Source organism: Mesoplodon bidens, assembly GCF_964165515.1.
Source record: "Mesoplodon bidens genome assembly, chromosome: 12".
Classification (NCBI taxonomy): Eukaryota; Metazoa; Chordata; class Mammalia; order Artiodactyla; family Ziphiidae; genus Mesoplodon; species Mesoplodon bidens.
Window position 1 is genome coordinate 91,350,455 of NC_138168.1, and position 22,703 is coordinate 91,373,157.

Consider the following 22,703-nt stretch of genomic DNA (forward strand, 5'->3'; position numbering starts at 1 on the left):
TCCCCCCTGCCTACTCTCACGTGTCCCCACTGGGTCAGGCATAGCAAGAAGGAAACTTGATAGCTGACCAGAAACATTTCTCATGACGGCTGGGGGCGGGGGTAGGTTTAGGCCCCATCATCTCCACCAGCACCCTCAAAACTAGCCCCCCCCACCCCGTTTACCTCTTCTCCATAAAATATGCAAACACAGCTTCCAGACATGGACCTTCTCCCCTTCCCCACCAGGGCCTCAAGGCAACTAGTCTCCTCCCATAGCCCTGGGTGAATACGTTTGAGACCGTTTAGGTCATAAGATATCTGTGTCGTAGGTCCCCAAATCACATATGCATTTTATTCCAGGTATTTCTGGGTGGGTGTGGACTAGGTATGTTAGCCGTGGCAGCAGGTGGACACTCCTACCTGGAGCATGGAGGGCAGGAGATGAGGTGAAGCCAGTGAAGACGGGGGGACTGGAGGCCGGAGGATGAAGAGGGGGCTATGGTACCACTTCTGCAGGCACAGCCCAGTGGTAGCTGGACGCCCAGCGATTTGAGTAGGGACCCCAGCAGTTCAAAAGCTGTAACTGTATCAGCAACTGGGTTTCTCTCCTTCCGATTTCCTAATTCTTAGGCTGCTTCAGAAGTAATGACAGTTGAAGGGTGAGGGTCGGAGTGAGTGTGGATTGGCATCTCATAATTATAACAGCTAAGGGATGTGACTGACATGCTACATGGCGGGCACTCTCCTGACCCCTCTGACTATCTCCAGTCTACTAGAAAATGGGGGCTTAGGTGTGGAAACACCTCCCAGCAACACATGGCTCCAATGGGATGAAGATGAGCCTCAGTCCCAGCAATGGGGTTCCAGAGCCGCATCTGAGCCATGACACTAACGAAGAGAAGGACAGGCTTTGGGCAGGGGTGATGAGGGTAAGTAGCCTCCACCACCCACACCAGCAGAGACTGAGCACTTTCCCCCAAGAGAAAGTCAGAGTCCTCAGTTTGCCCAGCACATCTGACCAGACTGGTCACTGGGATTTTCCCAGTCCCCCCCATGTCTTGTCCCAGCCCAGAAGCTCGGGGACTTGGGAGGCTGCAATCTGCCAGACCTCTGAGGCAGGAGAGTAAATGCCGAGTGCCTGCCCCCCATCACCGCCCGAGTCGGAAGGGCACTCCTCTGCCTGCTCCCCGCTGAAGGCCCCAGAGTCCCCCCCCACCCGTGGGGGAAGAGGAGTTCCCGTGCCTCGGGGCGGGTGGTCTGCTGTCCCAGGAGCCACAGGGCAGTTAGCATTTCTGAAGGGACTCCGGCCCACAGACTCTGCTAAAGCACCCAAATGACAGCATTACTGGTCCCTGCCAGCGACCTCTTCTACCTGAAACCTCCAGCCCCTCGAAAATTAGAGACTAGAAACCCCAGCAAGGGCCTGGGAGGGAGCCTGGGAAGACAGCACGGGTCTCGGCGCTGTCAGGAGCAGCTGGCTGTTAAAGAATCTATTTACACATTCTGTTTCGTTGAGTTGCTAGCCGGTGACAGTTACCAGTAAGGCAAGTCACACCAGGAGAAGATTGCCAAACATACGTTCAGATGGAAAAGGGATTAGTCAAGAAATATAGTACAATTTAATTCGTAATTTACATAGGATTTTGCATAACAAGCCCAGAACACAACATTGGGGATAAACCATTTATATATTAAATAGTAAAACTTAGCACTAGAATACTGTCATAAGCTTATCAGTTTCACAAACATGTTTCTGGGATCACCAGAGTACAAGACTTGATCTCCAAAATACACGATGATTACATTTCACCTCGAGGATATGAAATTTACTATTTCAAATAAACTTGTTAATTGGAAAGGAAAAATCAAATATATGTATTTGAACTGTCCACATTTTTTACTTATGATATTTAATTTTCAAATTATGTTTATTCTATTTTCAAATTTCAAATAAACAATGACAATACTTTTCCACCGTTTGGAAATTAATAGTAAGTTTTTCTCCTACTATTGTAGCAGAGTCAGTGTATGGACAAAGACTTTTCACTGTAACAACCCTTTAAAGTATTTCCAGGATGAGTAATATAAATGCAAAAAATATTTCAATCATTAAAATAAAATACCAAGAAGAGTATATCCAGGCCCAAGTAAAATTATAGAGGATTACTGGTCCACAGGTTTGAAACTGAACTGAAAATTATGGAGGCTGTGGTATGATGACCCCGCTCTGCAAATAAGGGCTGTAGACATGCTCCCACTTCACATCTGGACCCCACAGATATATCCAAAATGGACGTGTGCTCTTTATCACACAGACATGTTGTGATCAACTGGTCATCACCACAGAGTTACCAGTTGATTAAATTACAGCCAGTGATCGCACCATAATGCCAGGAAGTTAGCCATTATTTCAAGAAATGTTTCATTTTCCTCATTAACTTTTTAGGTTCTTGGTTCTACTAAGGCATATACTTCAATGTTAAGAAAAATTCCAAAAAGGAAAATAAATCTTATTTTTCCAGTTACAACCTCTTCCCATTTCTATATTTTGATTCAAAGCATTTTACTTAATAGAGTGAGAAGTAAATGTTCTAGATCCAACATCTAGAACTAAAACTAAATCTGAATTTTAAAACGTGGAAAGCTCATTCTAGTTTTAAAAATCCTATTTTATTACTGAGACATAGAGAATTTGGCCAGTAACTGAAAAACACCTCCATTTCTCCTTGTGACACTGGTCTGTTACTGTGAAAGCCTTCACGAGTAGAAAACATTTAGGAAATTGTTCAGATATTATTTGCTTTAGTCTTTCTTTTTTCCCATCATTAAGATAATAATCCGCTTTATCTAGATTACTGCATTGAAACCTCTTGAGAGTCTTATGAGAGAAGAACCAGTAACACTTGCATTTTACAGATGAAGAAACCAAGGTTTACCCAAGTAGCCCCACAGCATGGCGGGGGTGATACCCGTCCAGGGAGTGAGAGCCCAAAGCACGCTCACCACTCAGCGCCAGTGGGTCTCAAGACCCCTTTACACCCTCAGGACCCAAAGAGCTTCTGTTCTGTGGCCTCTATCTACTGATGTTAACCTTGTTAAGAATTTAAACCGAGGGGCTTCCCTGGTGGCGCAGTGGTTGAGAATCTGCCTGTCAATGCAGGGGACACGGGTTCGAGCCCTGGTCCGGGAAGATCCCACATGTCACGGAGCAACTAAGCTCGTGAGCCACAACTACTGAGCCTGCGCTCTAGAGCCCACGAGCCACAACTACTGAAGCCTGCACGCCTAGAGCCCCTGCTCCGCAACAAGAGAGGCCACTGCAGTGAGAAGCCCGCGCACCGCAACGAAGAGTAGCCCCCGCTCGCCGCTACTAGAGAAAGCCCGCGCGCAGCAATGAAGACCCAACACAGCTAAAAATAACTTAATAATAAAAAAAAATAGTTGGCTTAAGGATTAAAACAAAAAAAAATTTAAACCGAGACTTTAAAAAAATGTTTACTAATACATTTAATGAAAATAATATTTTCTAAAACAAACAAGTCAGAGATGAGTGGTGGGCTCTGTGCTCCATCCCTGTGCGATCGCACGCCCACAGCCTCGTGACTCCGCTGTGCACTCACGGTAGAGTGAACAGTGCAGTGTCTTGGGGTAATTACCTAAGTGGACCCTGAAAGGGTCTCCGGGACGCCCAGGCATGTCGCTGGCCTGGGCCACACTGAGAACTGCTACACTGCCTGCCAGGAGGCACAAGGAACCCCTCTCCGATGTCGCCAACCATCATCATGTCCTCCTCTTTGAAAGCAAAACTTAATACTTGGTTCCTTCTTGTAACAACCTGGAAAAAAGGGAAGCAAGTAAAAACATGAGATCATACAGGAAGAAAAGTCACAAGCTGTACTATTAAAAATGATACGCCTTCAGTTTATATTACCCCTTTTTTCTTGCAAAGCTCAGGTTTTTAGATGTATGAAATGTACTTAGAGTCTTCCCATAGGGCAGGGAGAAGCAGCAGCTGTAAGTCTTATCTATCCTGTGCTCGGAACGTGTGTGCTGATGAACGCTTTCTTAGAAACCCCAGGCCAGCGGATGCTTCCGGGAAACTAACCTGGAGAAATGGAGTTAGGTGGCTGCAGTCCTGGTGGAGTGAAAGAAACCGGGGTGGAGGACAGAAAAGCAGGGGTCCGAGCGGCCCTGCGGAGGCACCGCTGCGGTCACCTGGGCAGGTGTGCCTCGCCGGGGCCTCGCCGCCCACATTACCCGCAGGTGAGTGTGCTTTCTCAGGGCGGAACCCTTCTGTGTGACTGCACCCCTGCTCACCTCCGCGCATCCCATGACACGTTACATACAAGCACTAGACAGTCTCCACGAGAGGCAGGTGGTGTCATGTGCTTCCTCACCCCACAAAAGCATCTCGCTGTAAGCTGTTCCTCAAATAATTCATTTGAAAGAAAAGTGCCTAAATTAAGGATGGCGAGAAGGCCACTGAGGATGGCGCTCTTTAACGCGGACAGTCCCACGTGGGCCGCGACTCCCGTGCGTGTCCCGTAGCCCCATCTTCCCAATCCAGCACTGCAGGTGCAACGACAGCCTTACAGCGGCTTTGTAGAAGCAGACTGTGATTTTAAATGACTTTGCAGATGTTTTCACGGCTAGTTCATATGTCAAGAGATGGCTTAATTACCACTAGAAGAGAAGAACAGAGCGAAGTCCCCATCTTCCCGGGTCACACGAGTCGGGGATAGAGAAGATGAAGGATCTGCAAACAGGAGCAGCCGTCTCTTCGCCCTGCCCCGCCCCGACTCCGGTGCGGGTCCTTCTCCCAGACCCCCACGCGTCCTCTGCGGACACTGCCACACGGGGCCCGTCATCTCCCAGCCCAGCTCCCGACTGGATGCCAGCCACTGACGCCCCAGGACCTGAGAGGCCGCCCCAAAGCCCTGTCATCGCCGCCATTTCCAGCAGGACACCCTTGGCACCGCTTCCCGCGGAAGCTCCTACACGGCGATCCTGACGCCCTCGGGCCTGTAGGGCTGGGCATCCCCTCCCGCATTCCTGAGGGTCACTCTGGGGCCCCTCGGGTACAATGCACTGTGTCCCAAAGGCTCGCAGAGATGAGTGTAAAGCAGCCTTTCCAACAGATGCCCGCAGGCTTTTTTAATGGTCCGTCTGCTGCCAGGCACTGCTCACTCCTTTATTCCTCCCAGCCGTCCTGCCAGGCAAACACCAGTAGAACCCCATTTTTAGCCATTTTCTTGAGATGAGGAAATGGAAGCTGACGGAGGTAAGCACCTTGCCCACGCTCGAATAGCCAGACGTGGGAGGGCCACCCCATGCCCGAGACACGCTGTCCTCCTAAGGGTGGCCAAGCTGTGGGCAGTCTTGGTGAAGGTCACTGAGCTCCGCTTCCCCTCCTGACGGCTGCTGTGGCCTCAAGCAGAGGCCCCTCAGGGGTTACAGGGGGGAGTGCCTTTGAGGAGCTGGCAAAAGCGATGGGACACAGGAACGAACGCTAAGGTTTGCATACCGTGCAGGGACGAGGGGAGCCTCCCCAGGGACCGCCAGGGGACCGCAGCACGAATTGCTCTCGGGGAGGCCGAGAGGGCGGCGCAGGCAGGTGCCCGGGCCGCCGAACTCTCCGTGTGCGCTGCCGGCCGGCCGCAGGGCCAGCGGGGACCCGGAGGTGAGGGCTGCTCTGGGGATGATCCTGCTGTGGATTTGGACCTCCGACCACGACAGGCCCCCTCCCAAGGGGGACCCCCGTGCTGAAGGGTTGCCGGAAGAAGTCCGACGGGGAATTCTGCGAGTAATGAGAGACTGGTCCGCACTTCCACGCAAGGCAGGGCCCGGCGCGGGCGCGGGCACACCTCTGACGCCGTCCTTCCTGCTGGGGTCACACGTGCACCGTGTCCCACTCACGCCGACAGGCTCTGAAGCCCACTGCGCTGTCCCTCCAGCCCCTGTAGGGGGACATGGAGCAGCTACGTGGGGGACGCTGCTGCTGCCTGGCTGGACAGAGGGTCCCCGTGAAGCCGGGGAGCTCCGAGGGGCCGCAGCCCGGCTGTCTCAGGGCTCTGAACCTCCCGCACCATCTCAGCGGACTCAGTGACCCGCCCCCCGTCCCGAGGCCACGCCCCGCCTCCACGGAGCACGTCTTCACCGAAGCTGCTCTGTACCCTGTCCCGGGATCCTCCGCACCCACACAGCAACGGGCTTCCAGTCGGCTCTGCGGACACGTGGCTCTAAAGCACGACTCCAACCGTGGGCTCGACTGGAGACGAGGACCCCGTCCAGGACGGGGTGTGTCTGCTCTCTGCTCACCAGCCCAGCCCTCGTGCTGGTCCCCAGCAGACCCCTCACCGACTCAGCAAGTCCTCCCGCACCCACCCGGGAGCCCGTCCTCCCCCGCTCTCCTCACCGAGGCCGCCTTCCCTCTGCCCAGGGAGGTGTGGTGCCGGCCCGGCCCCAGGCCCCTTCCCTGCAGACGCGCTGGCGCAGCCATGGGCCGGGGGCGCCGGCGGGAGAGCTGCGGGAGGAGGGCGAGCGGCCTCGCCCCCAGGCTCCGGCCCGGCCACGCAGGCTCTCCCTCCTCGGCGGCCCGGCTCCTTCCTCCCGGCCGGCGGGGTGAGAGCCGCTTCCCGGACCCGACCCAGCCGGTCAGCCCTCCTCCTCGGGCGGCCGGCCTGGCCGGCTCTGTGTCCGGGCTCGCACCCTGAACAGCAAGCACACGGATAAATAAATGCTTGCACTGTTACTCGGCCTCTCATCCTTCACGGATTTGTGCTCAGCCCCATTATTAGGACAGAGATTGTATCTTACACGTTTTTCTGCAGAAAGATTGCGTAAGTGCCCAAACTAAATTTTATTCAACTGAATCAATGTGCCACCCACTTAAAACATAAATTTGATCAAGAAAATGTTTTTCCCAAGTGTGGGTTTATTTCAAAATTATAAAGATTTATATATTATTTTTATTACATATAATTAGCGATTTTTAGCTTATAAAAATTTTCACATTTAAAGTTTTTATTTTAAAAAGGTATTTTTAAAATGTAGACATTTTAAAACCACCAAAAAAGCTGAATATATCTTGCAGCATAGGTTCACCCTTAAATATACACATCTCAGACGCTGTTTAGAAAAGATTAAAAAACTGGCTAAAAATCATTTACAATTGGCAATGATTAAAATCTCCTTATCTCTGGAAGAGCATCTTAAAGACACAAAATGAATTTAACGTCACAAGCACTTAACAGTTTAATTAGCATGTAGTTTTTATCAGTATACAGAATGGTCTTAAATGGTCAGTGCAGTTGTTTTTTTGGAGTGATTACTGTATCAGGAAAAGTATACTTCACCAAAAACAGAACATCAGCTTTCAAATTGGTCTTTTCAAAGAGTTTCTGATTTTTAACTCAGCAAAGAAGAACAGCATTTAATTACCGCATCCCTGGTGAAAAAAACAAAAGAGGAAAACAATATAATAATCTGCCTCCAGAGTGAACTTGCGAAAAGATTCCTGCCGAGAGACGAACACACGATCACCTTTTCCCATCAGAACTCAGTGGAACCCCCAGTACCTTTCCGTAATTAAAACTTTGTTGAATATCACTTGACATCAAGAACTGAGACATGGAAATAATTTGATAGTTGCTAAAATGGTATTTATTTATTTAGAAATCTTAAACAACATATGCTAATTTTATTATGAAGAAATAAATGTAAATACCAAAAACAGCAGAAGTATTTTTAAAAAGAAACAATGAACTGGATTTTAAAAAGCAGAATGTTTATAACTGTGTCCCTAAGAATTCCAAAAAAATTCATGAGAAAAACCTCATCTGCCTTTCACATTTCTCTTCACAACAGTTAGTTTGAACTGTTGTTATATTAATACGGACTGTTAAAGGTGAGCACCAACAAAACAGACTGGAGATGTACAGACGGACTGTATGCTGCTCTCAAGGGCAGGGTCCGACACTCCTGGGGAGGCTGGTCACTGTCCAGACGCCCTGCCCTGGCTGTGAGCTCCTCTACAGCAGTGGACATCATTTTGGGGCACCTTTTCCCCTCGTTGAGAAACAGCAAGAGCTCTCCCAGCTAAGGTCCTGAGCACTGGCAAGTTACCTCTGTGCTCCTGTTCTAAGCCTGCTCTCCTTTAGTTGACCCTGCTTTGCTTTTCTCCTTTTAAGTGTTCATCAAAAAGAATCATCCATTTGAAACTGAATAAAAATAGAATTTCTATCAATTTCCTTCACTGTTCATATCAGGCATACAATTCTGCTGTTTTTCATACGTAACCTATGTTTCCAAATTTCACAAGGAAACAAAGCTGTGCCTCAACAGAATATTCCTCCAAATCGGTCAGATTTAAGACTGCAATTAAGTATTTGTTTTTTCCTCCACAATTAAATTAGTACATATCTCTGAAAAGATACAAGAAAACGGCAATTACCTCTTGACATACAGAATAAATATGTTTCTACTGGCTTAAAACAAACATTTCTATATCAGACTCATTTTTTCATTAACTTCCTTTTTTTTTTAATGTAGAATTTATTTTTGCTGAAGTCTCCATATCCTATTTACTGAATACTTGCAGTCGTGGAAGGATCTAGAATCTCTTGCCAAAATCCCCTAACTGCAAATGTTCAGGTGGTAAATCAGAAGTACATTCCCAGCCTACCTGTTACATCTGTTCAACATGTTTTTTTACTTGATATTGCAAGCTTCTATTCCACTCATTTAAAAAATAATTTCCTTTTGGGAAAAAAGTCAAAGTCAACCAAAAACAGCCTTTTAAATCATATTTTAATATGAAAATTACTAAAATTCACGTATCTGTGTAAAGAGAATTAGAGGAGCAGAAACAAGACAGAATTGAAACAAGCTCACCTCGCATATGGGATGTATGACAGACTATACCTGCAAGAAAAATTCAAGAACATTGAAACTAAATGATGGTTTCCTTTTTACCAAATGGCCATATTCTAACACCATAAAAAATGAAGCAGTAGACTATTGCACAGTGATTCTCAAAGTATGACCCCTGACGGCATACAGCATCACCGGGGAACTTGTTAAAAACGCAGATTCCTGGGCGCCCAACCGCCCCCCCCACCTCCTGAATGAGGAACTGCGTCTCAGTAAGCAATGTGCTTTTAACAAACTCTGATTCTGATGCCTGCTGAAGCCCGTTGTAATGAAAAGCCTGTTGTATTACCCCTTTCAAGTTATTTTTTAAAAATTAAAACTATAAAATAACAGAATAAACTGCACTCTCCTTCAGGGATAAAGCAATCACTAAGTACAGATTAGCAATAAAAAGCAACATATTAATAGAAAATAACAAAGATTTAAATTTTTCCACATTTCACTGAAAAAGAGTAAAACATCATAAGATTCTTTTGTAACACGTAGAGAATTGCATTTAACATCTGTTGACATTCCATCAGTGGAAAGGTAGAAACAGCACCAAAACAAAGACTAATCTCAGATTGGGTGATATCAAAAAGGAGAAATTTAGGGCTTCCCTAGTGGCGCAGTGGTTGAGAGTCCGCCTGCCAATGCGGGGGACACGGGTTCGTGCCCCGGTCCGGGAAGATCCCACATGCCGCAGAGCGGCTGGGCCCGTGAGCCATGGCCGCTGAGCCTGCGCGTCCGGAGCCTGTGCTCCGCAACGGGAGAGGCCACAGCAGTGAGAGGCCCGCGTACCGCAAAAAAAAAAAAAAAAAGAGAGAAATTTAAAACAGCAAAGTCAGGAAGGGGTTTACTGACGATTGCAAGGAAGCAAACAAGACTGAGCTCTAAAGAAAAAGGAAGAACACTACTCGTAGAAATATTTTGTACGTGAAAAACACCTTTCTGGTCTGACGCGGGAGCGTGCAAGGAGGGCACATTCAATTCAATCACGTATTCGCTGGGCCCTCAGCCCAGGACCTGAACGTGGCCTGGGGAGGCAGCGATCAGGAAGGACGGCGTGACTGAACACTCGGAGGGGAGGCCGCCGCAGGGAGAGGCAAGGGCAGAGCAGCCTCGCCGAGGAGTCAGCACCAGAATGAACTCACTCGGCGGATGCTCGGCAATACCAGGCAAAGTGAGTGGTTCCCCGCCATGCCCTCGGACTCCTCCTGTGACTCGGCCTGGACTTCAGGGTTCATGTGGCACCACCTGCGTTTCCTAGCACTTCTCTTTCACACATTAGAGAAGAAGTGAACACAGCCCTGTGTGCCTGGGCAAGCACAGCCCCCAACTCTCCTCAGCTCTCCCACATTTAGGCCCCCCAGGACACACCGCAGACCTCAGGCACCGGACCTCTCAGGAGGCCCTTCCCCTGCAAGGCACAGGCTTACCTGACCCGGTAAAATGCCAATGACCTTCCTAGGCTTACAGGCTCAGAACACAACGCGCGGCACTGCTTAGGAAATTTTAACTTTCTATCTAGTGTACGACTTACCAGGTCATTGACAAGAACTGCAATATGCAGAATAATAAAGCCAGCCCCTTCTTATGCCACTGACAACAGCAAAGACAAAGAAACAATGAGTTAAACATTTAAAAAAAAAATATTTTTCACAAGCAAGTTCAGCTCCTTCCCTTCAAAAATATAAACGATAGCTCCACTTATTTCACTAAATCCTAGTATGACAAATTTAAGATTCAGTAGATCTGAGAATTCCATATCCATAAATTGTATCTTCTTTCTAGAATTCTCTGATTCCATTTATTCAAATGCTGCTAAGTATATGGCATTAAACATTAATGAAATAACTGCACAGGCCGAAAATATTAAATCTCTCTCATGTTAGGTCCTTTAAGTCAAGGTTAACCTTTCTAAAATACACATTGGTTATTAGATCTGTATCCTGTGTGGAATTTACGTATCTTTCTCATTCACACTTGTTAATTTTCTTGAGTTATTTTTTGAACTAAAACTGTATTTTATTGTGATCTTCTGGAATAATGTAAAATAAAGTTTCCATAGTTGTTTTAAAATGATCTATTTTTAGAATTTCTTGTCCATCTTTATTTTAAATTTTTATTTATTTACTTTTCACTTATTTTTAATCTACTGCTTATAAACAGACTGCTGGACCTTTCCAAACCAGAAATCAATTTTCCATAGGGATATGCGAAGATTGTTTAGGAAAATTCTTTTAAGTTATCACTGAGAAATGAGGTATTAAGTGCTTTCTTGCATAACTAAAGTCCGGTCCTTAAATCATCAAAATTAAAAGCAGAACATTTTTGATGAACGTTTCTGCAGTGTGTCGTATGCCACCCCGTCTTCTTTAAGGTGCGCAGTGTTCCTGGGAGCTCAAGGACCTCCTCAGACCCCTCTGGAGGTAGATAAGGGACAATAAGCAAATGCAATGAAGAATCAGGCGTATCAACGAATAAACCAAATTGTAATAAAGTAACTTCTCTGAAGGCTAATGGGAAGCCGTTCACCTCATCCGTAAGTGGGGCAAGAATAATTTAAGTCCTTTTGTCCCTCTGTGTTAATTTGTTTGGGTTTGTTTTCTGGCCCTTTCTCCTCACTGTGTGGACACCCTGATGCTCACGATGCACTCCCCATCCTAGAGCCACAGCACAGCGAGGCTATCAGCACAGCACACAGAGCACACAGACCCTCAGCGAGGGCCTCTTACGGCCCCGGGCCTGAGGGAGGGGCCAGTCTGACCTGGAAGCAAGCACGAGCTCACTTCTGTCTGTTGTAGGTGGCAGAATCCACTGCAAGCCTAGCCACTAACTAGGTTTTAGGGACACCCAGTCTTTGGTGGGTTTTAAGAAACCAGACTTTGAGCTCCTTGGAGATGATGGTGCAATGACACTCTACCTGGTGAGGGGCCACACAGTTAGTAGAAAGCAGATACGACTGAGGTAACTTACCCAAAGAGCAGCACACAGGGTAAGTATGAAACACAACTACAGGAAAGGAAAGAAAAATGGTCAATTTGAGCCTTTTCCAAAGCTTAACAAAAATGCATACACTGTTCTGCATTCAGTTTGCACGATAACACACTAGAGAACAAAATTCATGAGACCGTTTACTCTTGTTGTCCTTATATATTCCCTGAATATTATTTTAAAGTCTGTGACTGCTGCAATATTCCTTGGCAAACTGAAAGCACATAATAAATCACCTGTTGACTAAGCCAACAGAGAGACTGTTTCCAGAATGAGTGACAGCGACAGCAGCTGTTGTGACGGATTTATGAATGCCTGCGCTACCGTGTACTCATTCAAGCTGCCACCACGGGACTCAGTACAACCGCTCCTGTACAGGAAGTTCTGCTTAACTTAGCTTTACATACGAACCTGTTAGAATGATTTCACACAGAAAGACTGCACTGTCATTCCACAGCCATGTCCCCCAGAGGAGGCAGGGGAGAGACGAGGAGAGACAGGGAAAGCAGTGGGGACAGGCGCGGAGATGGAGGCCTAGGTATTTGTGCAACAGTCCAACAGGGGAGCGACAAAGGCCAGGTGACAGGCCATCAAAATTAAGCCAACTCGCCCTGAGAAGCCTCATATGGACCCAGAAGTGACCCGTCTTCCAGGCCCACCCTCCAGAAAGCACACACAGGGGTCCATTAAGGTGCTCCATGGGGCCTGAAAATGAAATACATGCAGCTCTCATTTTCACGTGCAATACACACAGCTACACTGTTAGAATCCACAAAAGCAAACAGGAGGATTCACCCAGACAGTCATTTTAGGTAATGCTACATAATCCAAACTCTTTAAACACATGGCCTGAAGAATGTGACTGGCATATTCAACAAGAGAATTATAACATTAGTACCTCACAAAGTAATGCAAAAAGAAAAAAAAACTCAAAAAAAGTTTTTTTAAAGTATCATTATTTACTTACAAGCATAACAATCGTTGCAAGCAATCTCGTTGTTTCAAACATTTTCTTCAGTTGTTTCATGGGTCCCATTAAAAAGCACGTACTATTTGAAACAAATAAAAGAAATGAGAGAGGGAGCTATTAACTTGTCTGGCTACGTAAAAATAAGCACTTTTAAGAAAAGAAATCCTGTGTTAGTTTAATTAGAAAATCTCACTAAGTCTGTTGCATTTTTCCTTAACATTAGAAGGAAACGTTAATCCTTCTGTCTTCTGTGACACAGGAACGCCTCTCACGAATCACTCACAGCGCCGGTGAGCGCGACCGCTGAGGCCGGCCCAGGCTGCGGTCTGAGGAGGGGCATCGGGGCGAGCCCAGGAGAGCTGACTGAGCTTGGCCGCGGCTCACGCCCCCTGCACTGGGCAGCACCTCTGATGCAGAACGTCCCTGAAGAGGCAGGAGCTCACCTCTGAAAGCTGAGAGCTCGTAAACGTGACAGCTACACTAACAGACATCAACTCCCCCAGAGAGGCCCCCGAGGCCCCCAGGGGGGACTCCCCGAATGCCCAGTGCACAGTCCTCGGAGTCACTGCCACTGTGTGGCCCCGTCCAACTCCTGGGCCTGGCACTGCTACCCCCGATCTGCTTCCACCGCTGGTCGGCTGGGCATCTGATGGTCCCCTCGCCAAGGCAGCTATAAGCCGGGACTCCGGAGGGCTGTCGGGTGGGAACCAGGCCTGGTCACCTCACTAGGCACCTCCCCGGGGAGTGACCCCCCTGCCCCGTGCTACTACACCCTGCTATAAGATGGGGTGATAACAGTGCCCACCTCACAAATGGGGTGACAGACACAGAACACTTAGGATAGTGCCTGGCACACAGTAAGAAGCTCCAAATGCTGGCTACTCTCACCATGAACACTCTATTAGGGCAGCTGGCACACAGCAGGAGTCTAAGTATCTATTAAATGAATGTAAATTTTGAATTCACAGTATGTATAGATCTACAGAAATATATCCTATTAAAAAAGAAAATTTTGATAATAATAGCAAATGAAATATTCTGAGAAGCCAAACTTCTTTACATACCTGGCTAAGGCAGCAATATTTCCAAGTGTATAAAACACTGCAAAAAGCTTTATGCCACCAGGAAGCCACAGCAATCCAGTTCCCTGAGTTAAGATATTATAGTTATTTAAAAGTAATTTTAACATTGTAATAGATTAAAATATAAATGTGCTACTATAATAGTAATAATAGAATATATATAATATTATAAAGGTTATGTATAAATGTGTTAATATATAGTCTCTATATAGTTTATTTAAAAGTAGTTAATTTTCAATGTTATTTGCTAATTTGAATCTTCTGCCTATTTGCATATAAGTATATATAAATGAGCCATTACCTAACTTCCTTTATACATCTGAGTAAATCTCACTCTACTTAAGTATTCTTTTTATAAATGGCAAGTCAAAAATCTAACTCACATCTAAATCACTGACTGCAACTCTCCTAATACACACTGATCTTTCTTAAATGAAATTATTTTAACAATCCATAAACCCCCCAAAATATTAATCTCTGCATCTTTTTATTGATCTCTACCCCTTTATTTCAGGGGACTAAATAGGTCCCATCAGAACAGTCCAGATAAAGTGGACTGCTTGTTGGGACTAAATGGAATGATCAGTCTCACACAAAATAGAAATTACGAAGCAACGTATAGCCTTAACGTACAAGAATAGAGAACAGGATGCCACTGGCAAAGCATATGGCAAACCACTTCAGCCTGGTGTTGAAACTGAGGGACGAGGCGTCCAGGACCTGAGGAGAGAAGGGGAATTGGAACGTGTTTTAAAGTCACCACTTGCCAATGTGATGCTTTCTACTACATTAAAGCAAAGCTTCATGTTAACATAGGCAGTGAATCTGTTTTACTTTGCACGTTGTAATGTTAAGAACATTACGATTCCAGGGCCGTGAAGGGGAATATCAACAGGTCTGGGCATGAGACAGTCCTGAGGAGTCACTGTTAACTCTGCCAGGTGAGATAACTGCAGTACTGTGTTACACGGTTTTAGAAAGCTCTCACCGGTTAGGGACAGGAGAAGCACTGACGTGGATGAAATGACATAAGCTATGAGATACCTTATAAAATACTCATTGATTGAAAAGCAGGGGAAAGATGAAACAAGACGGACAAAATGTTGACAGGCGTTGAGGTGGACTCATGGACACACACCTTCTCCCAACATCTCTATGCCCGAGGACGTCTGGGCAAAGCCCCTACACGCAGAGCCTGACACGGGGACTGTCCTGCCGGAACCTCTCTCTGGGGCGGGGGGGAGCCCTCAGGCAAGGGAAGGAAGCTGGACGGAGAAGGGGAGGGACCAGCGAGGCCCTGCTTGCAGCTGGAGCTCAGGGAGCACCGCAGCTCACCATCTGTGCTGCTTGAGGCCAGGCTGCCCTTCGGGAACCCCCTCCCAGCAGTTGGTCGCTGGCTGCAGGCTGCGGGCGGAGGGCCCAGGCTGCTGCAGGAGCTACAGCGTGAGCACAAGAGGACAGCTGTGAGCTGCAGGGCGGCGGGCACGGGCGCCCGGTGACTGCGACCTGGGGAGCCCCCGCAGCGTCTACCACGGGGCACATCTGACAACCGCAGCTACAAGTCACGGAAGCCCTGGCGTCCTCACAACCGTTATTAGAAATGCACTTTGGAACGCGCGTGAATTAACTGCAGGGGGACCACATCCCCGCATGTCACGCGGACTCCAACCAGATTATACGGGGCCGCACTCCACACACGTCACACGATGATGTGGCACACAGTAACGATTAAGCACACAGTTACACAGTGTAACTGAAGTACTGATAATATTATTATATTATTTAAATATTGCATTAGTTTCAGCTGTACAGCACAGTGATTCAATATTTTTATAAATTATATTCCCTTTAAGGTTACTACAAAATAACGGGGATTTTTCCCTGCGCTGTACAATACATCTCAGCTGCTTAGCTACTTTATACACACCAGTTTCTATCTCTTAATCCCCCCCTCCTATACTGCCCCTCCCCCTTCTCTCCCCATTGGTAACCACTAGTTTGTTCTCCATACTGTGAGTCTGCTTCTGTTCTGTTATACACGTTTTATTTTTTAGATTCCACACATAAGCAATAACATACACAACTTGTCTTTCTCTTCATTAAGCTTAATACTCTCTAGGTCCATCTACACTGTTGCGAATGTAAGTACACATGTACATTACTAAGGACACCATTAAAACTCATTTCCCCAACAAGGCTGAAGAAGTATCAACAACAGATGTCTCAAGAAACTAGAAATATACAATAAGGATTTATATTCCAAAATTATTATTAACTTGCATTATCATATACTTAAAAGACCACATGCTTATAATGTATTTTCAAGAATAATGATGCAAAAATACAAAGTTTTATATACAAAAGCTCAAAATTCCTTACCTCAATAGATTGATCTGTGAATCCTTATGTAGCATGAAAAGTAGATAAAAACAACTAAAGATTCTGTCAATGTAACATCCATCACTTTTGAACACATTTCAAATATTTTTAAAAATCTGCTTTAATCCACAGACATTCTTGTTTCCAGCAATGTCATCTGTTTATACTAAAACTGATCACTGTATTTTAAACAAAGAATGATCCTGCCCATAAAAAATCTAAATTTCATTTTTATCTGATCACGTAGAATACACATAGAACAGAATAAACCCTGAAGACTGCATATCGCACAGGGTATGATCTACTGGTTTGTAAAAAAGTAGAAACGGTATCCTAAGTAAGCAGGGTTTCTAAGTGGTCAGTGCGAATACATGACGATGTGAGGACTTAATGAGAGTGGAAGAAGCATCTGTTTTTATTTCCTTTTACAAGTTTCAATCACCCCATTGTTCTTAAGTTCAACTCAGTATTAAGCAGAGTCATCTGTATAACAGTAGATATTTTTCCTCTCATTACCATCAGCCAAGTGATCTTTAAATCGAAACATGTAACAAATTCTTTCCATTTGTAAGTTTGGAATGTTTGATCCACAAGCAAATGACCTGTCGCAAGCCCTTCAGATTGTCCAGGATACAGAAACAAATCAGATTCCCTAACTCCCAATTGGGAAAATGATACAGTGCCCACCATGCAAGAAAACCAGGCACTTCCCTGTCCATAAGGGAGACGGAGGGAGCCCTGACCCTGCAGACCCGCGTTAGCATGAGCTTGTAGGTGTGACGTGCTTGTCCAACGGGATCAGGAAGGACCCCACCAAACCCAGCAACTATTTTGATCTTGTAAATTTAGTCTTAGCAAAGAAATACACATTGAAATTGCCACCAGTTATTTTACTTATTTGTTATCAAAGGAAGAGGAAGCAAAGAATAAACCTCGTGAGAGCAGGAGCGACTCTCCCATTCTCTGGTGCCCTCTTCCTGCTGCAATAAATCAACCTCACCTAGAACTAGAACTTATTAAAAAAAAAAAAGTTGGAAACAATGGAGGAAAACGTCTTCACCGCAGCACCAACATTACAGGTGAAGGAATGAACCCATGGCACAGACACGAGCTGCCTTCCTAGGGGATGGAGAAGCCGGGAGGAGAAGGACACCATCACAGGGGAACAGCGCGGGCACCTGGGCCTGGCTCCCGGGCCACCACCACTCGGATAAAGGGAACCACCGCATACACTGAATGCCTAGAACTGCTCCTCCAGAGACAATGGTGGACAATGGGATAAAGACGAGCAGACAGCGAGCACAGAAGCAGGTGCCCATGGCCCTCTCCAGTGCGGTCCTGACCCCACCTCCTCAGGGGTCCCCTCCCCTTACCCAGAGGCTCCTCATCGCCGTCACCTACCGCTCTCCCAGGCATCCTCTCTCACTCAGGAGCCCGACCACAGGTCTTGCCCCAGATCCTAGCAGAGTCTTGGGTGCTTTCTACATCCACGTGGACAGCCCAGCCTTTTTCTCACTCTCTCCTCTCCGACGGCCTCTGCTCTCCCCTCCACTCAGAGACCCAGGGACTCGCACTCCCTGAAATCACTCCATCTCCAAGTCCAGGCCACATGCTCCCAAGCTGCGACATCCTCCCCAGGGCACTGATTCAAGGGCTCCTGCCTCGACGCTTCGCAGGCTCTCGGGCCCCTTTATCCCCTCCTTTACTTCAATAAAAAAGCGAAAGTTCCCTTTCTGCTCCATCACCAGCAAAACCCTGGCATGACTCAAGACCTCCTTCCTCTTCCTCTGGGTGGAGTCACACGGCAGGACATGGCATCCTAACCAGGTCATCACCAACTTCAAGGGGCCCTGGGCACTGCCTGCCAGGCATCCCAAGTGCACTGTTGTTTAAGTTGACCTGCCTTCTCACTGTCACCCACCGACCCTGCCAATCCACCTCCACTTCAACCCTCCAGTCCCCGCCCTGGCACCTCCCCAGTCAGCAGACACACTTCCTCTCTTTCCCACAGAAAATGGAAGCCCCGTGGGGATGCCCTGCACTGCTGGCTGTTGCCAAACGCCAAGCTCACCTTGGGAACACTCACCCTCCCTTCCTGGCCCCGGACCACCGCACAGGGGCAAAGGCCAACGTGTCCGCCCTGCTTTAGAGGCCAAGCCCTCTGACGTCCCAGGGAACTGACACGGCTGGCTTTTCTCCCCGTGTACAACAGTGAACCACGTTCTTGCAGAGACCCCCTTCCATCAACCTGTGAACATGCGTAAGCCTCTTCCATCTTAAACAGACAAAAAGCCTGACTTCACCCTCCAGCCTCTGCTCAGTCATTCACTGATTCACTCAACAAATACCTACTGGGTGCTCCTGGGTGCTAAATGCCGGGTGAGGGCCTGGTTCTTGGTTAAAAGGCGCGGGGGTGGGGGTGGGGGTTCCCTGGTGGCGCAGTGGTTGAGAGTCCGCCTGCCGATGCAGGGGACACAGGTCTGTGCCCCTGTCCGGGAAGATCCCACATGCCACGGAGCGGCTGGGCCCGTGAGCCATGGCCGCTGAGCCTGCGCGTCCGGAGCCTGTGCTCCGCAACGGGAGAGGCCACAGCAGTGAGAGGCCCGCGTACCGCAAAAAAAAAAAAAAAAAAAAAAAAAAAAAAAGGCGCGGGGGGAAGCTGCCGGGCCCACAGCCCAAGAGGAGCTGCAGGCAAGGACAGCGGCTGGCCCTGCCCTTTCACCTCCCTGCACCCCCAGCCCTGAGGCTCTTTGTCTGAGGCCCTTAGGAGAGCTCCCTGTCCAACAGGGGACCCGCTCCTCCTGACTCATCCCCCTCGGCCCTCCCGCTCGCCCTCCTCCCCCGACCTCAGAGTCCATAAAACTGCCTGACCCCAGGCCTTCGCTGCCCCATCAGACCCCAGATCACTGCCCGTCCCTGGTTTTAGCCCCGGGCTGGTTACATCGCAGGAAGTGATCTGCGGCTGAATTAGCCCCTTCATTTGTGGCTCTGCTTGAGCTGCTGAGCTAGTCTCTGCCAGGACCTGGCCCTCTCCAGGTTCCCTCAGTCTCCTGAGCTCCTCACTGAAAGCTCCAGAGGTCAAACCCTGGGCCTTCTCCCTTTTCTACTTACCCACAATCCCTTCGTTATCTCAAGTACTTCCTCCCATGAACTCTAGAATCTGCACTCAGATGCTAGCTGGCATCTCACTCAACATCCAGATGACCCCCCAACGTGCGCCTTCCACGTCCCAGTCAAGGGCGACTCCATCTCTCCAGTGGCTCAGGTCAAAACCAGAGGCACCCGGGCCCCTCCAGCAGCACTCTCACACCCAACCCGTCAGCTCCACACTCAGACCATTTACAGAGCCTGGCCACTCTCACTTTAAACCACCGTCACTCCCACCTCCCTGACCCAGGTCCCTTCCCAGGACCACTACCCTAGTCCTCTGACCAGGCTCCAGCTGCCACTCTTGCCCCTGCAGTCTGTTCTCCACAGACCAGCCAGGGCGACCCTTTAAAGTCCAAGGCAGTCACATGCCCGCTCTGCTCAAAACCCAACGGCTCCTCAGCACGCTCAGAGTAAAGGCTAAAGTCCTTACTGTCCTGCAAGATCCCACGTGACCTGGAGCCCACCTCCTACCTTCCCACTTCCCCAGCCCTTGGCTCCAGACACCCTGGCCTCTTTACGGCCTTGAACATGCTGAGCACTGTTCTCAGGATGTATATTTGCATGAGCTGGAAGATATTTACTTGTACGAGTTACCCAGACATCCCAGTGCTCTTCAGATCTATGCTGTAACGTCACCCTAACAGACACATCTTCCCTGACCATCCAACACAACAAGATGATCCCAACCTCATCCACCTGCTTTACCTTCTTCCATGGCACTTATCATTGGCTGACATATTTTTATATTTACTTGTTTATTAACTGTTTTCCCCAATTAAAATGTAAGTTCCATGTAGGGGAGGCCTTTGTTTTGGTCACTGTTATAACACCAGCATCTTGAACAGAGCCAGACATATGCAGGCACCAAAATATTTGTTGAATGAATAAATGATCACCTCCTCTGAACTCACTGCACTTGTCCATTCCAGTCAATCACTCCAATCTTTGGTCAATGACTTCTCTACATAATTTTTCTCCCCTCTAGAGAGTGGGCTCAAGAGAAGTGGCACCATAACCTTCATGCCCCCAAGGTTTAGAGCAGCTCAGTCTAACAGGACTTCCTGCAATGGAATACCCCAAGCATGTACTGTCCTATGCATCAGCCACTAACTTACTTGCCCACCCAGCACCTAAAATGTGGCTGGTATGGCTGAGAAAGGAATTTTAAATTTTATTTAACTTAAATTTAAATAGCCACATGTCGCTAGGGCTACTGTTTGTATAGCACAGACCTAGAACATAATGTGAAGCACAAAACAGTGGTTTAATAAATGAGCTGGGGGCTTCCTTAGTGGCGCAGTGGTTAAGAATCCGCCTGCCAATGCAGGGGACACGGGTTCGATCCCTGGTCCGGGAAGATCCCACATGCCACGGGGCAACTAAGCCTGTGCGCCACAACTACTGAGCCTGCGCTCTAGAACCTGTGAGCCACAACTACTGAGCCCACGAGCCACAAACACTGAGCCCGCACACCACAACTACTGAGCCCACGTGCCACAAATACTGAAGCCTGCGCGCCTAGAGCCCGTGCTCCGTAACAAGAGAAACCACAGCAATGAGAAACCCACACACGGCAAAGAGGAGTAGCCCTCCTCGCCACAACCAGAGAAAGCCCGCGCACAGCAAATAAGACCCCATGCAGCCAAAAGTAAAATAAAATAAATAAATTTATTTAAAAATTAACATAAATAAATAAATAAATGAGCTGGGTAAGCCATTGCTGCCTAATGGACATTTCTCATATTATCATTTATGGGTTCTTGTATTACCATTACGATTTGCCAAACTGGTTAGAGTTCACTTAGAGCAGATGCCTGGCTTTCAGTCTCTGAACCCTCACAGACTAGTCCAGAATCCTGTTCACAAGAGGTGCTGTTTGTAACAAGGAAGGAAGTTAGGACAAGAGAAGGGACAAATAAAAGGTCCTTATGTAATAGCGTTTCATTTTAAAAGTTCCACTTCTGTGACAGGCAGGCAAGAATTTGTCTGCATGCAAATAACAAAGATACTTACAAAGCAGTTCCTGCTGCACTATTTTTATTCCTCCTTTTAAAGGAAGTAACCCTTATCAGTCTCGTGGGTAAGTACGAAGACAAGGATTGTTTTTTTAAAAAACCGCGTATGAGGGTTCAACAGACAACTTTTAATTCAGTATTATTTCACTTCTCAATGACCTGTGTTTTTTTCTTTTCTCCCTCCAGTCTCCCTCCTTCCAAAAAACATACACACACTCACAACACCTCACTTAATTCCAGGGTCTAACGGATGCAACGAAGCTTTAAGATTTCAGCTTATGCAGCTGGCAGGACGAGTACCCGCACACCTACTGCGCTACCAGCCCGAGTTCAGAGTCTACACCAGGCGCAGAAAACCAAGCGGAGGCTGGGGGAGAGCAGCGTGGAGGCAGATGGGTTATTTGGGAAAGGAAGACAGGCAGCGAAGTACATTCCTGAGAGTCGCAAGGCCAAATGGGAGGGGGGGGGAGTCTCAAAGTGAGCTTCTGCAGACTACACGGAAACCTGGAAAGCGCCCCAAGTTCTTCCCGGGAGGACCGTGGCACCCTCCCGCATCACCTCCGCAGGTAAAAGCAACCCGCTGCCCACGCTCCGCGGCCCCGCCGCAACACACGTTCAACCCGGAGGCAGGCTCCCTACCTGTGCAGTCAGGCCCTGCTCCTCGTCGTCCTGGCCGCTCAGGACTCGCCGTAGCTTCTCCATGGCCCTGCTCCCGGGCCGCAACGGCCCTTCTCGCCCTCCGAGAAACCCGGAACCGGAAACTCTTGGGGTCGACCGGAAGTCCGGGTATCCCGTTTCCGGCGCGTCGGCGCGGCCCTTGCGGCCCCCGTAGCAGCGTGCGCATGCGCGTCGGGTTCCGCCGCTGGCCTGTGTGGGCCCTGTGGCCGAGGGCGTCCGAGTTGCGCTCGCATCCCGCCGGCCTGCGCGGCGGAAGCTGTCAGGGAAGGATGCGGAGAGCCGCGGTCACTCGCGCTCGGGTTCAGCAGTCGCTGCCTCCCACCTCCGGGAGTCGGGACCCAGAGGTGCGCACAGCCGTTGCTTGTTGGATGAATAGACCCACGAACGCGGATCCTCACGAGTGTCCTTGAAGCCGCGTGCCTTGGGCCCACGTCCAGGCCTAAGGACCCGGACTCCAGTGCCGGGACTAGAAGTCTAGGTCTGCAGACTCAGGTCCAGTACTGAGGCCCCGTGCCCTAGACCGGCTTCCAGGCCCGACAGA

The 22,703-nt window shown here is 48.3% G+C and overlaps 1 protein-coding gene across 2 annotated transcripts; it reads right to left on the reverse strand.

Moving 5' to 3' along the window:
* Positions 1-6,895: 6,895 nt before the first annotated feature.
* On the reverse strand, positions 6,896-22,227 carry SFT2D1 (SFT2 domain containing 1). Of its 2 annotated transcripts, XM_081250480.1 has the most exons (8): positions 22,124-22,227; positions 14,574-14,660; positions 13,923-14,005; positions 12,856-12,937; positions 11,871-11,906; positions 10,435-10,493; positions 8,874-8,903; positions 6,896-7,428 (listed from the first exon to the last, which is right to left on the reverse strand). In XM_081250480.1, the coding sequence occupies exons 1-8, from the start codon at positions 22,184-22,186 to the stop codon at positions 7,389-7,391; spliced, it is 480 nt and encodes a 159-aa protein (XP_081106606.1). In that variant the 5' UTR covers positions 22,187-22,227; the 3' UTR covers positions 6,896-7,388. The 2 variants fall into 2 exon arrangements, with proteins under 2 accessions (XP_081106606.1, XP_081106607.1); XM_081250481.1 differs by lacking the exon at positions 14,574-14,660.
* Between the last annotated feature and the right edge of the window lie 476 nt (positions 22,228-22,703).

Excerpts from the sequence above, each read along its gene's own strand:
- SFT2D1 (XM_081250480.1), bottom strand. The coding sequence starts at position 22,186 with ATGGAGAAGCTACGGCGAGTCCTGAGCGGCCAGGACGACGAGGAGCAG. Across the intron at positions 14,006-14,573 it reads GCATCCTGTTCTCTATTCTT|GGAACTGGATTGCTGTGGCT; the intron begins GTACGTTAAGGC and ends ATCTTAACTCAG. Across the intron at positions 12,938-13,922 it reads AATATTGCTGCCTTAGCCAG|TACGTGCTTTTTAATGGGAC; the intron begins GTATGTAAAGAA and ends TGTTTCAAATAG.